Source organism: Sinohyriopsis cumingii, unplaced genomic scaffold, assembly GCF_028554795.1.
Source record: "Sinohyriopsis cumingii isolate HCF-2022 unplaced genomic scaffold, ASM2855479v2 utg000198l, whole genome shotgun sequence".
NCBI lineage: Eukaryota > Metazoa > Mollusca > Bivalvia > Unionida > Unionidae > Sinohyriopsis > Sinohyriopsis cumingii.
Window position 1 is genome coordinate 4197501 of NW_028315875.1, and position 19543 is coordinate 4217043.

Here is a 19543-nt window from a genome sequence, read left to right on the forward strand (position 1 = left end):
GCCAACAAGTAGTCTGAAAGTATTTTTGTTTTCTTGTCATCGATGAGAATTGCATATAAATATATGATGATTAAATCTCTATCTGTAATCTGCATGCTGGAAATACAACCAGCATGTCAAAATACATAAAGGGGCACCACCTAGCTTCCAAAGATATAAAGAACTTCAAGCTTATATGTGTATCGATATGTATTATATCACAGACTGCGTATTGTGAATCGTATCAATAAATGTCACAGTTGCATCATTTCACCCCTACTATCAGGCATCACCTTCTTTCAATTTAATCCAAGTTAAAGTACCCATATGATAGATCCCAAAAACTTCCAGAGAACCAGATGAGTCTCTTTGGAAGTGCATCAGCACTTCTATCCAGCTCCTTCCACAATAAGTGATTAGAAGACATGCAAACATTAACAAGAAGAGAAATCTGGACAATCTGGTTTCAGAATGTCAACTACCCAAGCATTTGCTGCTACCTAACCACTCGTTTTCTTTATATAAAGAAGTTAGTAAACCACTATCAAAATCTGTAAAACAATAGAGAGTGGCAAACTATTTTAAAAAGAGTTGCCATAAAGCAATTAACCAAAACTGAACACAACAAAAACTGTGTTTAGTATCAGACAACAGAAATCATTTAATCCAAAGCTCCCTAGTATCAACATTAATTGGAAAGATAAACAATTTTATTGTATACACCAATTACATAATCCACTGCTGGTACAGATTAACAGCTCTGTTTGAATGGGAGTCCACACATTTCTAACTTAGGTATCATAAGAAGGTCATTGGTGGAAACCCCATATTCAAATAGCCATCCATTTGGAAGCAGTAAGGATAACAATATTATCAAGATATGACTTTTCAATCTGAAGCAGAAATAACAGGATTTTCAATGTGGCTGCTGATATGGCCAAACTGGATGATCAATTAGACATTATCAGTCTTCTGGTGAAAATCTCATGTTGATATAACCATCCACTCAGGATGAGTAAGTAATACATGGTTCCCACGCTTTTCTAAATATAAATTTCCAGGTCTTTTCCAGGTTTTTTCCAGGATGAAATTAATTTTTTCAAGGTTAACATATGACCATCATTGAATGGAATCAAAGAACATTTTGGATTATAAAACATGAATTTTTCAAATCTGAAGATGTTTCTCTTTCAAGACTCTCGAAAACATATACGTCAGAAAAGATGATCATGTACAAAACCACAAATGAGTCACATGAAACAAATCTGACTATATTCCTATAAATTGGCATTTAAAGGCATTTCAATTTACAGAATACAAATCCTAACTTTACTTTGCTGACCTGCATTAAGTTGCTACGTGGAAACAACATAATGAGCATAAATAATTTTGTTTCCTTCCAAATCTTTATTTAATTCTAAAGAATTCTAGAGCAATATATGTCCATGTTATACAAAGTAAATATTTCCTATCACAGTATGGAATAAAAACCCCAATAAATGCAAAATATTAAAATCTTATCTTGTAACAAAAAAAGTTTAACCCTAAATTTTAATGTGTGCCAATAAAATCTCAAACAAGATTTTTCAACCAACCTAAACTCCTTAAGATGATTTGGTTAAAAATTCCATCATTTAAAGATATTTACAAAAGGACTGATTTAAATTTTGACAAAAGACCTTCAAAATGATATATTGTTGTATAAACAAGGACTGAATTTCCTGTAAAATCAACTTGTCTTTTTGTAGTTCAATAAACCAGTTCCCAAACCTGTCTTGATACATGGGCTCCTATCGTTTCTTAATATATAATAAAAGGGACGACTATTTCCAATTTCTCCTGCATTCTATATAGATTTAAGATCTGGAATCAATGCTTCAAGCTACATGTCACAGTGTAATAATTTGCATTAAAGTTCAGCTTAGAGATTTAACATTTTTCTAATCTGGGTTTCCTCCGAATATTCCAATCCCATTTTTCACATTTGGACATTTTGGATGGAGTGTGGGTTCGGAGTAATTACATATAAAAAATTTTGAATCTGCTGCCACATAAGATAGCTTACCAGCAGGCCTAGCAAATTTAAACAAATCTAATCGACTGAGAATTTGGATTATCTCAACAAATATATTGATGGCAAGCACCCAAATGATCCATACTGCAACCTCCTAATATTCTGGTTAGAACTTGAAAAATGTAACTAACAATCAGTTCAGTTACAAAGCAATTATGTAATTGTGTTGGGCATCAAGTTGTGGATGAAATTTCCTGGGGTTTTTCTGACTTTCGTCAATATTTGCAAAATTCAAGGACTTTTCATTTATCCTGACTTTTTCCCGATTTCCCAGTAGGGTGGAAACCCTGGCAATAACAAAAATTTCAAGATGGCTTTTTGTTCAGGTACAGTTGAAATAACAAGTTTAAGATTTAGCTTTACTGAAAGTCACTTTGGTGCCATTTTTAAAATGGACTAACCAGATATCATAGGCACTCCTTAAGTGAAAGCCCCATGTTAATATGATAATCCATAAAGCATTTTGTAGTAGCGATGACAGTATTTTCAAGAGAGTTGCCATCACACACACACATACAGAGGAAAAAGCTAAAAGTTTACACTAGTTTTACAACAGTCATAAATGACACATTAGGTCTAGAGTTCTGTTGACATTTACTAGGTACTTCTGTGTATCTCAATGTCTGTTATTCTATGAATATATATATATTCACACACACACACACACACACACACATATATACACACATACCAAGGCATATACATGGATGGACATTAAATGCACAGTTGAGTTTTAATTTTGAACATATCCTCACTTACCTGAGTTCAAGAAGAAGCTCTAACAGGTGACCTACACTAAAACCATAACCCTGAAAAATGCAAGATGATGCACTTTGATCAACCAGCAACAAAGATAAACTTTACTGTATGAATATACAAGTCTGAACTGCATATCTGACAAAAAGAAGACTCTTTTTTAATAAGAAGCTCAAGCGGGTCTGATAAATCTTACCTATTTTACATAACAACTGACCATTTCACTAAACAGGCTTATGAAGTACTACACAAACACCATCTATGTAAACTATCAGCCAAAGTTTATTTCATGTTGATTTGATAAAAATTCTTTCCAATGAAGTCATCCATGATCTTTAAAATTTAAGTCTACAACTGAACCTTTAATATGTTGTCTACAGTCAAAATGCTTTCACACAAATTGATAATCATATTTCAATGGGGTTTACTGTCATGTTTTAAAAGGCCACTTTTCTTTTTCAATCTTGTCAATTCAATCTGAAAGTGTTTCATAAGCAATACATAATCTTTAATTAAAAGATTATGGGAGCCATGGCACTGAGTATATGAAATGCCATTAAAATAATCCACAAAGCACATAAATGACATGCATTTCAGTCACTTTTTTCAACACCTGCAACTGTCAAACTCTACTCATCAAATACATCATATTTGCTATCAAATGTGGCACAGTTTTTAGAAATAATTCTCTGCAAAAAAATGTATAAACATAGACACTGCTTTATGAGAAATTTGTTGTTAATGAAGCAAAATCTAAATGAGAAGAAAAAAAACCATAATTATTGCAAATAAAGTTCTATAAGTATGTAAAACCCCATAATTATTGCAAGTAAAGTTCTATAAATATGTAAAAACCCATAATTATTGCAAATAAAGTTCTATAAATATGTAAAAACCCATAATTATTGCAAATAAAGTTCTATAAATATGTAAAACCCCATAATTATTGCAAGTAAAGTTCTATAAATATGTAAAAACCCATAATTATTGCAAATAAAGTTATATAGATATGTAAAGAAAAAATTGTGATCCTTAATTAAAACACTGCACATAGTTGTGCAAGCCTGCCATTTGTACATGGTCTTTACCATCAATGCATGAATGAATTGAATTAAATGTTCTCTTAATTCTCGACTCGCACTACATCTTTATATCTAAGCAATGCATATATAAAATTCATACAATTTGCCATTTAGTGTAATTACAGTAAGCAATAGGATATTTCCCAGTTGTGTTTTGAAACATAATGATTCAGATATGATCACTGAGCTCTCTTCCACCATGCTTAATGGTGAAGACCTCTCATGACTTTGTATTCCTCTAATTTCTTTCAGTGAATGTTTTGAAAGTTCATATTTCACATTTTAATGGACTTATGTCTAATTTACTTTAGTTTTAAATTATATGTCTTCTGGGGGGAATATTAGGTAATTTTTGTCATTTAAATCTCTTTTCCTGTAATAACACATGTACATATAGATGGTCACCTTGACGTTTACTCATTAATTACATAATATGACAAGGCTGGTAATATATTTCAGCATTAAATTGAAGAGCGATAAAAGGAGATATTAAAAAAGATGATTCTTATAAGACAGCTTTATTTTAATATTTTTTCTTACTTTCTTAAATAAAGCTCAAATATTTAAATTATGTCTGAAATGCACCATTTGTCTTTAGGTGAAGATGAACTTACAATATAATGTAATATTCACAAATGTAATCTTTGACAAGCAGGACTATGCACATTGCTAAGGTCATCTCATTAATAAGTGTGGACCAAGATCTTGATGATAAAACCATATATGCCAAGTATGATCCTAAGGCCTTCAGATTGGAAAAATGCTCTGCAAATCGGATACAGGATCAGCTCATCATTATGTGAGAATCACCCATGAAACAAGTGCATATTCTGATGATAATAAACCTAGTACTGTCTGATAATAAGCCCACCACATCTGATAATAAACCTACTCCTGTCTGTTAATAAGCATACCCCATCTGATAATAAACCCACTCCAGTCTGTTAATAAAGCCCACCCCATCTGATAATAAACCCACCTCATTTGATATGTCCACTCATCTGTTAAATAAGCCCACCGCTGTCTGAAAATAAGCACACCCCAATCTCATAATATGCAAACTCATGTCTGAAAATAATAATAATAATAAAACCGCCCCCTTCCCCCCCACGGTCTAATGTTAAGCCAACACTGGTCTGATAGGTGGCACTCTACTGTTTCATATTTTGCAGGAGTTAGATTTTTTGAGAAAAAGTATTTCCTTATTATCCCTCACTAGTTGTAATGACTATTTTTAAAAAAAGACCTTGTATATCTTAGGTATTGTTAAAAGAACTTTTAATTGTCTTTATTTTGGTGTATGATTAATGAGTACAATATGGGGTATAGAGTATACAGCTTGGCTTTACTTCAGATGTGCACGTATAAAAATATTGCTTGCTGTGGTTGGTCATTTTCACTTCCTGGACATCAAAAGTTACATTTATGACAAAAATGAGCTGTTAACTTTTGCCACTTTGAAATATTTTGTAATTCTGTCATTGCAGTACTCCGGCAAAATTAATTGACCCTATTTTAATACCTGCTTAAGGTAGTATAATTTGGACTAGTTCAGGATGATTTTTCAAGAACATGGGAGCTGCCATTTTTATCCATTCTGCATGTTGCAAATGCGAACAACTTCACATTAAACCTGTCACACTCATTGTCAGAAGTATGTAACATCTGTGGAGTGCCCCCATAATAACCCACCCCATCTTTTATAAGACCACTGAGATAACAAGCCCAACCCCCCATGTGACAATAAGACCACTCCCATCTGATCATGTCTACCCACTGTATCATAACAAGACCACCCCATCTGATAACAGGGGTGTCTGATGAAAAGCCCACCTCCTGATAATAATCCCATATTCTACTTTTTGACAAATTTATTAGGCTGGCTCCCTAGTCCTACCATAGTAAACACACCGTACCTTCAATGTATGGCAGAAAAGGACTATAAGCTTCTTGATCTCCAACATCATACTGGCATCTTTACAGGTGGCCTGAAGATTAGATATCACAACAGAATATAATCTATATTAAGCAGCTAGTTGGAGAGAATCATCATATCAAAAGAACAAATGAGATTCTTCTATTTATACTTACAAAAATATTATATCTATTTATACTTACAAGAATATTATTAAGAGAAGATTAAACCTCCAAGAATATTAACTATTTATACTTTCAAAAATATTATAACTATTTATACTTACAAAAATAGCATAACTAATTATATGTTTAAAAAATTCTAACTATTTATACTTAAAAAATATTATAACTTTATATACTTACAGGAATATTATTAAGATAGAAGTTAAGATTAAACCTCCATCATACAGTGGTTTAATTGGGAACATGCTTTTCCCTTTTTTATGACTTCTGTGTCTCTGAATGAAAGTCTTTGAGGTAATATAAATAATACTACTGTATTTATGCAGTATGGTGAATAATGCTAGGTGAGATATGTAAAGAACAGATTCTTATATATAAAGGTGATTTCCATGAAGAATAACGTTATATCTACAGTGTTTCCCTTTATGCACATTTGTGCGTCAGAAACGCACAATGAAGAAAATTGACGCTCACGTTTTGTTGCTGTGCGCTTTTTTTTATACAAAGGATTCGCATAAATTGATCAGGATTTACTTAATATCCAATGCTTTGGATGAGGGATGGCATCGTGTATACTTCGAGCATAGGCTTAGTTTGGTTCCCTGCATTGTATGCTCCTTGCATTGCACTCTGCTATTCATGTAGTGGAGTGCAACACAGGGAGCATATGAAATAGGGAACCAGACTGGCATAGGCAATGTTATGATGGAGTAGCTTCCCCTAATCTCGCGAGCTCTCATGCGATTTCCATCGAGCTCAGCAAGATATCATCCAGATGTTTAACGTCGGTGCTTCTTGTACTAGAAAGTGATCACCAGATTAAAACAGCTTGGACTAATAATCATTACCAAAGAAAGTGAAAGAAGCAGAGCACAAAAGAGTAACTGTGGATTTAACTTTAATGAAAAATGGAGAAAATAATTCCCTTGACTGGAATACAGCACATCCATTAGGATTACCAGAAAAACTTCTGATCGCATGATTGTGAAGACTGCAAAAGTGAATAATCCTTTCGTGACAGGTTTTAAGAATTTAAAAAAATCTGCCCTTGTTCGCCACAATATATCTGGAGAATACATTATTATCCAAGACATTCTTTCACAACAAAGAAATCAGTAAACTTGCTGAGACAAATGCATTATTTGGATTACAAAGTCAGGGGGTCATTGCAGATTTTGTTGGTTTTTAACTTGCTGCAATAAAAGAAAGATCTTAACGTTCAAGTGTAACTTATTAGAAAGAAGATTAATCATTAGCCTTTTTGATTTTTGGATAAATGTGTTCTAGGACAAAATACACATTTTATGGCAGGCAGTAAATTAACTTGCTTATATGTAATGTGTTGGTCTATAATATTGCTACAAAAAGATTATAAGGAGACTGTTAAAAGTACGACTTTAAACTAAAGGAAAACTGAACTAATAAAATTATTCTTTGAATGGACAATGTATTTGTTTGTTAATTGTGCATGTTGGTTTATTTGTATTTTTAGAGAGAGAGAGTATATACTGTGCAAGTTGCAATATCCTATTTCAATCAGAAAACGTATGGGTCATATGAAAATTAAGTACATTTTTGACCCCCACATTTTTATTTGACCCCCAGTTCAGACACCAAGGTTATTTTTTCCCCTCAATTTTACACCCTGGCGGATACACTGAATATTGGCAATAACTGTCTGATGCAAACTGCCTTTAATTGAGATGCCTGTAAAACTGATATTTGTGATGGTTAATCACTGTTAGCATCTTTAATACAATTTGGAAACATTTATTGAAAAGTAATGGAAAATGGCATTATCCAAAGTCTGGTAAATTCTTCAGGGATTTTTCTACCAATAGGAAACACTGGCCTGAGGTCCTATGATTAAATGTTTTTACAGAATGTTAATTCACAAAAATTCACACAGACAAGATTCTTAAACATTTAAATGTTTTAACAGCTTTGTTTACTTTGTTTTGATTCCCAGTTAAAATTATTCCAGTAAACTTCTAGGCAAACTGCATCAGATTTTTTACAAGTTCTGAATGACAATTATTTTCACTCAAATTGGGAAAAATGGAGAATTCTCGGTATTGGGAATGGAGCTCAATTTCAGACCCCAAACAACCCCAAAAATATCCCAGTAACAGCAGTGGGGACTTTTTGGAGTTATGAGTCATCAAGAATTTACATATTAAAACATGAAGAATGGCAAGCACTTTGATCACATAAATGTACCCTCACCTATATCAAACCACACTCCAACCACCTGATGGATAAGCTCCTCTAGTCTATGACCAGTATATCTAAAACCTGCATGAATAGTTGCACAATGAGATTACTGTGCAAGAGTTAAGGAAGGAGACAGACAGGGACATGAGGATCACAGATGTTCTTTAAATGATTTGATTCTATATTTATATAGAACTCTATCCCAAATTATTTTGCACAAAAGTGACAATTATTTATCCTTTCTCTTGTTTTTCTTTGTATACCTTCTGATGGAAAAAGCAAAAACACTGAATAAATAAACATTTAATACTCATGTAAATCTTTCAAGTCTCGGGTATTCTTTAAACTCAGATTGTTTTCATCTTAAATGAAGAAACAATTTCACACATAAAGACTTACAGAATTGGTTCTGAGGACGGCCACAATTTTGGATGCAGAGGTTTCCCACAATTCATCCATGTAAACTCTGTTGACCAGACCCTGGGTTGTGCTCAAAATATGATCCTCAACAACAAAGAACCTATAAGGAAATAAACCAAGGTATTTAGTACACAATTAGGTGTATCTGAATATATTTAAACATGTTTTGGTTTAAGACCAATTGGCATGCCTAATAACAAAAAATTTATTCCCTGTACCTCAAATAATATGTGAAATGTATTTAATCTATATTACCTATAATTTACTGTCTAAGTATGAAACAACAAAATCTAAACCATACCTAAAAGTACCGTATCAACAGTTTCTTGACAAATAAAAACCAAGACACCTCAAGTTTGGTAACCAGGTATGTAGTATTTAAAAGATGTGTTCAATAAGGAATGAGTACAGTGTTTGATAATTAACTCTCAAAATGGACAGTTTATCTTTGGTAACCAAAAACAAAGTAACCCACGTGGGAGATAACTCAATATGCAAAAGGAATAACAATGGTTCCACTCACTATACAGTTAGCTAGAAATGGCAATGTGACAGAGGCATTAGAAGTCAAAGCAAGGATTCAAAATATAGTTATTCATTTTTTATATTTACTTTCAACTTTTTACTATATGATGATCACTCAGCTAACCTTTCATGCACACACTATTTAATTTTTAAAAAAAATGAAGTATTCATTCCACAAATCTTAACTATGCATACTGCTATCAACTACTGTTGGCAATCATAAATAAATTCTGTATACATTGGACTGTCTACTTGAATGAAATGGCTCTCTGTTGTAACAGTGCAACAAAATATTATTATCCTCAATCAAAGCAGTATAGCTATAATATCTGCTAGATTCAGTTGTTAATAGGTAAAACAAACCATATGATACATTAATTTACTCACCCTACAATATCATGGAAGTATTTTTTATAGTTCTCTACTGCCTCATGCTGTAAAAAACAAAACAAAAGGCAAAATAAAAATTCTGTAAAAATCAAACCAAATGTCACTGCATGTACCACGATTATCTCCTGATAAGCCCAAACTTAATTACGACCATATCTAACTCCATCCATAATTGATCTAACTATAGTCCTTTCTCAAAGAAACCCTTTCCTTTTTACAAACTTTTACAAGACTGGACCCTAGGGTTATCACAGTAAAAATACTGCATACCTTTCCATAAGAAAACTGATATCAAGTTACTTTTTAAAAGAACAAACTTGTGTTACAAAAAATGCAGGACATAAACTGCATTTCATATTTATCTAAAATAGTGAAAGATGAAAATGTTGTCACTGCAGAAAATTTTAAAATGAAGTTACTATCAAGATAACCAAGTGGATTTGATAGCTTTTACATGATATACAGTTGTGTAAAAGGTATATGTTTTTAGTAATAGGGGAGATAACTTGAGCTGAAAGACATCAGTGTCAAGAGTAAAATGTCCAGCTATCTGCTTAATATTTGTGGCAGCATACCCAGTGTTTAACTGTGTTTCTTGTCTGAGCACCTTTAGATGAACTAGAGACTATTGGCATCTTGCATATGAATGGTAAAGTTGTTCTTGCTAGAACTAGTTCTACCTATCAAAATTTGTCTGATATAGTCAGGATGTTTTGGAGACAATGTTTCTATGAAGGATTCTTTTAAGATGTATCAGTAATAGTTGTACTCAATGGGAGATGAGTATCATTTGTAGGTTTAAACCTTATTTCTATGGAAACCACAATAATGCAAAGAAAGCCACCATAAGCACATTTCTGGCACAGATTATCCAAAATAATATTTCTACCCTGTTTAATCAATACCAGCTAAGCAATGCTGAAGAAAGTCAAAAACAGGTTTTCTACTTGGTTGCTACAGAAGCTAAACCACTGATAGAGGTTCTAAAGAAGACAAATTCTAGTACAACATATCCTAGCGATTTTTCCAACCAAGTCTGACCCAAATTGGCTCAGCCATTCTAGAGAAGTCTTTTCCACCTCCTTGTTATGGAAGCTATAAAATAAGGCAGTCACTCTGGAAAAACATTGTTACAACTGGCTCAGCCATTCTAGAGAAATGTTTTCCATTTATCTGCTATGGAAGCTATATACTAGGGCAGTTACTCTGGGAAAACATCGGTAGGACATGTCGTATGAATTGAACATACCTAGTTTACTCAAAATTGTCTCAGCTGTTTAAAAGAAGTATAAGCTGAAAATTGCTTTCCACATGGTTATTATGGAAAATACACCACTGCAAGGGGAGCCACCCTGCATAATCCAAGAAACATTCAATTTGATCAATAGTGGCCATTCTAAAGAAGTCAAAAATAGGTTTTTGATATGGTTGTTATGGAAGCCACACCTTGCCAGGAGAGCCACATCAAACCATTTTCAAAAGAACATTTCCAAGTTTGTTCACAATTGGTTAAGCTGTTCAAGAGGTGGCTGCTAAATAAGCCTCATGTTTGAAAGGAGACACAGCCTCAATAAAATTTTGTCAGTGCACACCCTAAGGAACATTTCTGCAAAGTTTCATCCAAAATGACCCAACATTTTTGAAAAGATGAAATAGCAAATGTTGATGGACAAATGGCAGATCTAGAACCATGCCATTAGCTCCCACTGCCTATGGTCAGGTCAGCTACAAACAATAGCATGTCATGTGCCTTCCTATAAATTAAGAATTGTTTTCTCAACTTATCTACTTTAAAAATATCAGAACATCTTCCTCTTTGTCTTTTTGTGATAATTTCTACTTAAACTATTAACTTCTAAAACAAATGAAGATATATGTATAACAGAAATTTGTAGAAATTAGTTTTCTAAATGCATGAAGCAAATATGTTAAAAAGCAATGCCAATTTCTTCAAATGTAGAATATCATGCATCATTTCAACTCAATAAACATGGAAATGGGGTAATTCAGACCAAAAACAAGTCAGCCCTGGTGTGGATAAATTTGGACCAATTACTAAAGACAAGTCAAATATTAAAAACAAGTCAACCTTGGTTTGGTTAAACTCAGACAAATTGTTAAAGACAAGTCAGACAAAGAAAGGAGGACTTGTAACTTATTGCTTACAATTGTTCCTGAAACTACAACAGCATATGGACAAAGGTCTTTGTCTTGACTGACTTCAAGTCAGCTTGGATTGGTCTTTTAGCATTTTACTTTGTCATCATCATCCAGGATGTGGCAAAGAATATTATGAAATAAATGAGTATCAGAACTGGGCCTGTTTGTCTTGTCTCTGGGTTTTGCTATCTTTCAGTCTGAGCTGTCCTTTAATAAAAGAACTGGGTCCCATTGTCTTGTCTCTGGGTTTTGCTATCTTTCAGTTTGAGCTGTCCTTTAATAAACGAACTGGTCCCCATTGTCTTGTCTCTGGGTTTTGCTATCTTTCAGTTTGAGCTGTCCTTTAATAAACGAACTGGTCCCCATTGTCTTGACTCTGGGTTTTGCTATCTTTCAGTTTGAGCTGTCTTTTAATAAAGAACTGGGCCCCAATGTTTTGTCTCTGGGTTTTGCTATCTTTCAGTCTGAGCTGTCATTTATCAAAGTGGACAGGGCCAAGTTGTACTGGAGTTGAGCCAGAGTTGTCCCAAACCTGAGCAGACTTGTATTTGGTCCTAGTTGTAGCTAATTCCATAAAAACTACATTATCATATTAAATACAACCTTATACACGTGTTCATCTATGTGGAAAATAAAAACCCAGGCAGATAGATTCTTTTGTTATTCAAAAACTGTAATTACCATATATCTTATGACAGTATAAAAAAGAATATTTTTCCTTGTCCAAAAATTTAGGAATGGAAAAAGAAATTTAATTTTTAACTTGGCCCATAAGCTTTATAAATGAGAAATTGCCAAGATAAAATCCCTAAGCTGCTTAATGCTGCATCTAAAACTAATAATTCTGCAGTGTTCTATCAAGAACTGTAAATACCTTTATTCTTCTTTCTTCAGGTTGTTCCTTCTCTTTACTTTTAAAATAAATATTTCAAAAGCCCCATACGGTTATTGTACAAACAGATCAATAATTACCTTAAAATTTGGATGCGTGTCTTATTATCTCCAATGCAGAGTCTCAATGATCTTTAATTCTGTGAAGGTATGCAGTTTTAAAACTTAATGTGCAGAAACCACTACTTTGTTATTAGACTTTCCATGATTGTGACTTCTGACCTCAAGAACCTAGAATTATAGGTTTCTTTGTTACCTTAAGTGCAATCCAGCAATCCAGCCAATGCTTGGTCACAGAAATTACTACCAATCAAAACGTTATTCTGCAAAGCCATTTCATCTTGGAGGAACTGTGATCCTGACCTTTGACCTTTTGACTCCAAATTCAACTGATCTCTTCCATACCTTAAGTTATTATGCATACAACAATTTTCTTCCTTCAGTCAGTGACACCTGACCTTTTGAATCCAATATTAGTAGGCTTTTTGTTCCCCATCATACAATTACTCCAAAAAAACTTTGGTTAAAGTACATGGCTGTTAAATTAAATATTTGTGCAGAAACATGTTTCTTCTTCAGTTAGTGATCATGACTATTGACAGATTGATCCTGAAAATGATGGGCTTCTTCCTTACTCCATGTGCACACCATCCCAAAAGACAGACAAATGATGAAGGATTAATGTTTTGTGTAATCAGTGACCTTGACCACTAACATTACAATTCTAAAGTGCAAGTGAAAGCCATCCACAAAGTTTGGCAAATATAGATGGTGGAGCACTCAAGTCTTTATACAGAAACCCCTTTTTCTTCTTTCAGTCAAAGCAGCCATAACCATTTACCTTTTCATCCCAAAATCAACAGAGTTCTTCATTCATTAACCCCAGGGCAAGCCATCCATTACGTTTGTTATCTGCAGAATTAAATTGATAATAAAACTGCTAACAGATAGAAGGACAGATGGGCAAAATCATAACATAATGAACTTTGCCTTATGGCAGATGTATACACATCTGACCATTTCCAGACATAAATCTTAGTTACTATATGTTCTGAATTGTGTTGTGGCACCAATCTTGCTAATTTCACAGTTACCCACCACTACTGCAACTTAATTCAATGAGGCCCTACTATTGATCTTTACTTATGTAGACCAAATCAGCTTTCATTATAGAAAGACTTATGATCCCAGATTCCCTGAGATACTGAACATCAAAAGGACATACTGAACGGTGATCAACTAGGTTATCATCCCTGTTAGCTTATACCAAAACATGCTCAGGTTTGCTTTTGAGTATCTCTGAATATTGAATGCAATCCAAAAATATAAACATCTCACTTAAAGATCATCAAGCACATGTTAATACTTTCTTCTAGGCCTGTTCCATTTTAAAACAGTTATAGAATATAGATATATAGATAAATTGATTAATAGTTAGTCACTGTTAGATATATATATATATATACTGATGATAGACTGATAGTTAAGAAGATAACATTACAGAATTTCTCCCAAAATAAACCTAATAAAACCTAATCCCCATTTTTTTTAAATTTCAGGACATTTTATGCAAACACTTTCTGGAATCATCTGTTAGGAGAAATGCAGTAAAATGAGAAATGTTCAACATACATACAAGAATACACAGTAAAATCCCACCTAACAAACACCACAATAAAATAACTGCAAACTAACACAACCAAAGCTAAAATCAAGTATTTTGCAGGATTCTCAATAGATTTCAAGTATTCAGCAGGATTATCAATAGATTTCAAGTATTTTGCAGCATTCTCAATAGATTTCAAGTATTTTGCAGGATTCTCAATAGAATTCAACAAACATTACAATAAAATAACTGCAAACTGACACAGCCAAAGCTAAAATCAAGTATTCAGCAGGATTCTCACTAGATTTAAAAACTGAGCAGTCGTCTGACCCTTGGCACCAAAATCTCAAAAGTCAAAACTGAAAAGAGTCGCTTGTTTTTGAGTCAAGAGCTAACAGCTGGGATTGTTCCTTCTTTTTCAGAGCAAACTGATGCAAGTTTCTTACAACTTTAGACTTATTTTTCTTGTCCTCAGAATTGTTACTAACTTTCTGGGTATTTTTTTTGAGCCTGAAGGTTGGAATGATTATCACTGGCAGGTCATTTCTGAGACGGAGACAGAAAACAAACTCTACTTCTTTGAGCCAATGCTATTAATATATATGAGCCAGTGTATGAACATTCAATGAAAAAGTTTAAGTTGTTTATCTTACAGTTCACTGCAAAGATTTTGTTTTACAAATCTTAAATTAATTTTAGTTTCCTTCACTGACTGGCAACCATTGATAATAATGATGGTGTTTGTTAAGTTTCACACTTAACCAGTTCTCAACATTTGTTTGATCTAGATTTCCCATTGAATAACTTGATTTTGCAAAGAATGAAGAATGTCTTCTTTGTATCATTAGAATATGGCAATGACATAACAACCATGCTGAGCCTGCAAAAAAGTTCAGACTTCAGTTTTCTGTAGATGAGCTTTGACTGTTTTCCGATGTTTTCAGATACTCCTCCTATCTATGTTCATCCTGAGGAGAAGGTTTCTCAGCTGGACATGAGATTTAATTAAGAATTTCATATTTATTAGTCAATAGTTTTTTAGCATTAGGAGAAATCATATTTTGCAAAATGACACAAGCTGAACTAAAACATATCAATTGCCCTTCAATATTCCTGTAAAAACATCTTGAGCAACACACTAACAATTAATCAATAGAAAATATCAAAATTAACTACCCAAGTGTTTCTGCCAAAATCATTTTTTGGTTGTTGTCTCCATTTTATCTAACTTCACCAAAGATCAACCAATTGTTATTAAATGACTTGAAAGCCATGACCATCTCTGACCCTTTAATTACTTATAGCACCCTCAAAAACACCCTGCATATGGCCTGAAATTCTCCAGATTACAACAGTAAGGTAATCGATTAACAGCTTGTTCTGTATATATGTGATTACTCAGCTACACATCACTGCACCGTTAAAAGATTTCCAGTCCCCAGTAGACTGCCCACTGGTTACTTCTCTGTGTTCTTGCATAATCTATTTAAGAATCAACACTGATATCTCAAGCTACACCTTGCATAGCATAATAGATCTGGTACCAAAGTTTAGCTTAAGCATTCAAAATTTTATGCCAAAACAAAGTTAAACTTACAACCATACCTCCAATGAATGCTGGAACATTTCCCAACTATCGGTTGATATGGCCATGATCACGCCCACTTAATACTACCCTCACATTGGTGTTGATGTACTGAACCTAATGATAACCTGATTTTCTGTTGCCCAATAAGGTGGCAGTAGTTCATTAATTGTATATGTGTTGTACTGTTATACAATGCATGTATAATTTGATGGTAAATTGAAAGCAACTATATGATCCACTGTGTGTTATCTCTGCCCAGTTCATACTGAATTTGCATAGGTGCAATATTATTGGCTGATAAGGTGTAAACAGTAGTCAGGCAAATATCAATTAATGGTGCATACAATTTGTTTTTGGCAGCACAAGCTCAGTAGGAAATTATGCCAGAGATGAATGAAGGGTAACTAAGACTGATGTCCTGGTCCAAATCAATGTGCATCATAAAAATGCACAGGCTGGAATTTTCATGTATTAAACATACATGTAGTTCAAATTAAAATTCCAAACATCAAATCCTGATAATTATTGAGAACCCTGTTTCACATCCTCATTACTAATACCACCTGACAATGAGATCACTTTATCAAAGTAATGTGAGTGGTCTTATTAACAAGGTTTTAATCTGTACATGTCCAAGTAAGAGGTGAGGTAACTGACCGATGACAACAGAGTAATAAGAAGATTCCCCATACGGAAAGTATTAGTATATTTTTAAATCATTCCTCTCGATTATTTATCCTTTCACCAGAAAACATTCAACAGCTACCCACGATAACCTCTAATAAAAAAATGATGACACTGTCAATTTACTACTGAATTTGGACTTACATTGTCAAAGCACTGCTAATTTTAGACCATCTTTTTTGGTTTATGGTTACTATTGGTGCATTGATATGTACAGAAAGCAGTAAACCATTTGATAAAACAATTTGAATGGTGTAAACTAAAGCTGTATAATCACGAAACTCTTTTTGTCTACAGAATAAAATAATGAAATTTATACTCCGTAACTACAAAATTTCCTTAAGTTATTTTTCAATTACAATACAAAAGAGACAGCAGAAAGGTATTTCATAAATTTTTACTTTGCAGAGTGAATTTTTCTAGTGATGGTTATTACAAAATTTCATGTTAATTAAAATGTAGTTTGTGTTAGACTTTACAAGCTGTACATAAATTTTAGTGTTCATATATATATATACATATATATATATATTCTCTAAAAGTATATACAAAATATATACAAGTCTTACACCTTGTTTTCATTCTTATAAAATTACCGCATTAAATCTGTTTGTCTGAAAAATATGTAACAGCAGAAAATGTTAAGCAGTGGATAACTTTTTCTGATTCAGTGCTCTCCCATCCAGATTTACCACCTTAAATATTAATTGTCAAAATTAAAACATGCTTCAAATAAAATAACAAAATTACCCACCAAACCTGTACATGTATATGATCAATAATTCTTAAAACGGTTTCTCCTGACAATCTTTTCTCTTCATTTTGAAGACAAAGGTAAGTAAATTCCACCTGATTCAATACCACTCACGGAGAATATTTAAAAATATTATATTAACTAATAACTAGATCAATGCTTTTGCCTCTTGGCATTCATGTAACCTAAACTCATATATCAGTGAATTTATGTGTCAGCTATAAACACCTAAACTGTCAATACCAAATGAAAGAAGGTGCTCATATATCAGTGCATCCATCTGTCAGGTCTGCCGTGTAACCTAAACTCCATCAACACCATGTAACAGAGGGTGCCCATCTATCAGTGCATCCATCTGTCGGGTCTGCCTTGTAACCTAAACTCCATCAACACCACGTAACAGAGGGTGCCCATCTATCAGTGCATCCATCTGTTGGGTCTGCCTTGTAACCTAAACTCCATCAATACCAGATAACAAAGGGTGCCCATCTATCAGTGCATCCATCTGTTGGGTCTGCCTTGTAACCTAAACTCCATCAATACCAGATAAAAGAGGGTGCCCATCTATCAGTGCATCCATCTGTCAGGTCTGCCTTGTAACCTAAACTCCATCAACATCACGTAACAGAGGGTGCCCATCTATCAGTGCATCCATCTGTCGGGTCTGCCTTGTAACCTAAACTCCATCAACACCACGTAACAGAGGGTGCTCATATATCAATACATCGGTAAGTTTTCTTTGTATCCAAAACATACTGACAACAAATGACAGGGTGCTCTTACTTGGTACAATGTTCCACCATGAGGTATAGATCACTATAAAGATTTCCAAGATGTACTGATTCCAGATGCCTCCACATCTGTTCTTATCATTAACTTACATTAGAGATGAAGTGCCTCAATTACAATAAATTCATGATTTTCATAGATATCAAGTTTTGTGGTTTATTTAACTGAGCAAGAGACCCTATTGCTTCATCAAGGATAACAAGTTTGGGGGTTTATTGGAGTGGACAAGGGAACCTATTGTTTCCTCAGAAAGAGCACCATTTGTTTGGTCTTTAAATCTGGTTTGAAGCAACAATAAAATCCACAAACAAGAATCCCTCAAAGGGACTGATGCTCTGCTTGGCAAAAATAATTTCCAGGAATTCAAGAATTTGTTCCTTTTAACTGCTGAATATTAAAACTATCCCTGATATTCTTCAGTAATAATTTTATTTTTCAAATTAGCTAATGTAGAGCACATATTGGATGTCAGATTGGCACTGTTTTCATTTAGGACACAGCTGACATCATTAACAGTTTGTTTTGGATTTTTAACGTAGCTTTAACAATTTTTCAGTCATACTGCTGCGATGTTGGGCCTTCCATTTAATCCATATATATATATATATATATATATATATATATATATATATAATTCCATTGCAAAAATTGCATACATATTTAAACTATTTAATAATTTTGTCACACATCATTATGTGTCTGAATTCAATGGGAAAAATTATCAGCAAAATTAGGTGAAGAAAGACGAAGCACATGTACAGTTCATTACGTTCCAGTGTCAATGAGCGGTGTCTGTACAAATTTCATACTGCTAACATTTTCTCATGCATTTCCATGTACATTTATCCATTGCAAATTTCCAAAAATTTTACACTTGTACACCTATTCATTTGAACGAATACAGCAAGAACAATTAACAATCAACACATGCTTTCAGCATGCATATAACTTTTACTTCAGATTTTGTGCATATCAAAAGAAACATGTGAAAACTACTATACTAATCATTGCACAAAGTGCAGAGAATGATTTGCGTTTGTGAACTTGCTTTTCCATAATGGTAAAATATTTATATAAAAAAAAGGAAATTATAACGAGTTCATAACAAACACTATACCCATGAAAAACCAGAGAACTAAGTGTAGTAGGCCTGCAATGGTCATGAGTCACTTTTATAAAAAAATTAAAAGTTGAACGCATGTACAATTTTATACACTATTTCATGTACTTTGAACAAAAAATATTATTTTATGTGTGAACGAATATCCAAAATTTTGAGGGCCATGCCACGACCGCGTTATATCCGAATTCGCGTTTAGCGGGGTTGCACTGTATATTCATTTACCTTTACAACTTCTTTTATTGTCAAAAGAAAATAATTTTTTAAGCCAATGGCTTTCATTCTAATCCTTTACATTCTGTATTGTATACTTTTGCAATCTCCATCTACATATTTATGAAACAAGTATAAGTCAGTAGGGGAATAATACAACTTGATATTTACCTGTCAATGGAAGACTTAAAATGCAAA

General features: G+C 33.4%; 1 protein-coding gene across 1 annotated transcript in view; it reads right to left on the reverse strand.

The window, feature by feature from the left end:
* LOC149774597 (exocyst complex component 6B-like) overlaps nt 1-19543 on the reverse strand; it is a 136374-nt gene that overhangs the window by 68665 nt on the left and 48166 nt on the right. The window contains exons 9-12 of the mRNA XM_089945081.1: nt 9538-9584; nt 8605-8725; nt 5808-5879; nt 2813-2862 (exon numbers count right to left, since the gene is read on the reverse strand). Of these exons, the coding sequence (XP_089801207.1) occupies nt 2813-2862; nt 5808-5879; nt 8605-8725; nt 9538-9584 (290 nt within the window). The remainder of the gene's footprint in view (nt 1-2812; nt 2863-5807; nt 5880-8604; nt 8726-9537; nt 9585-19543) is intronic.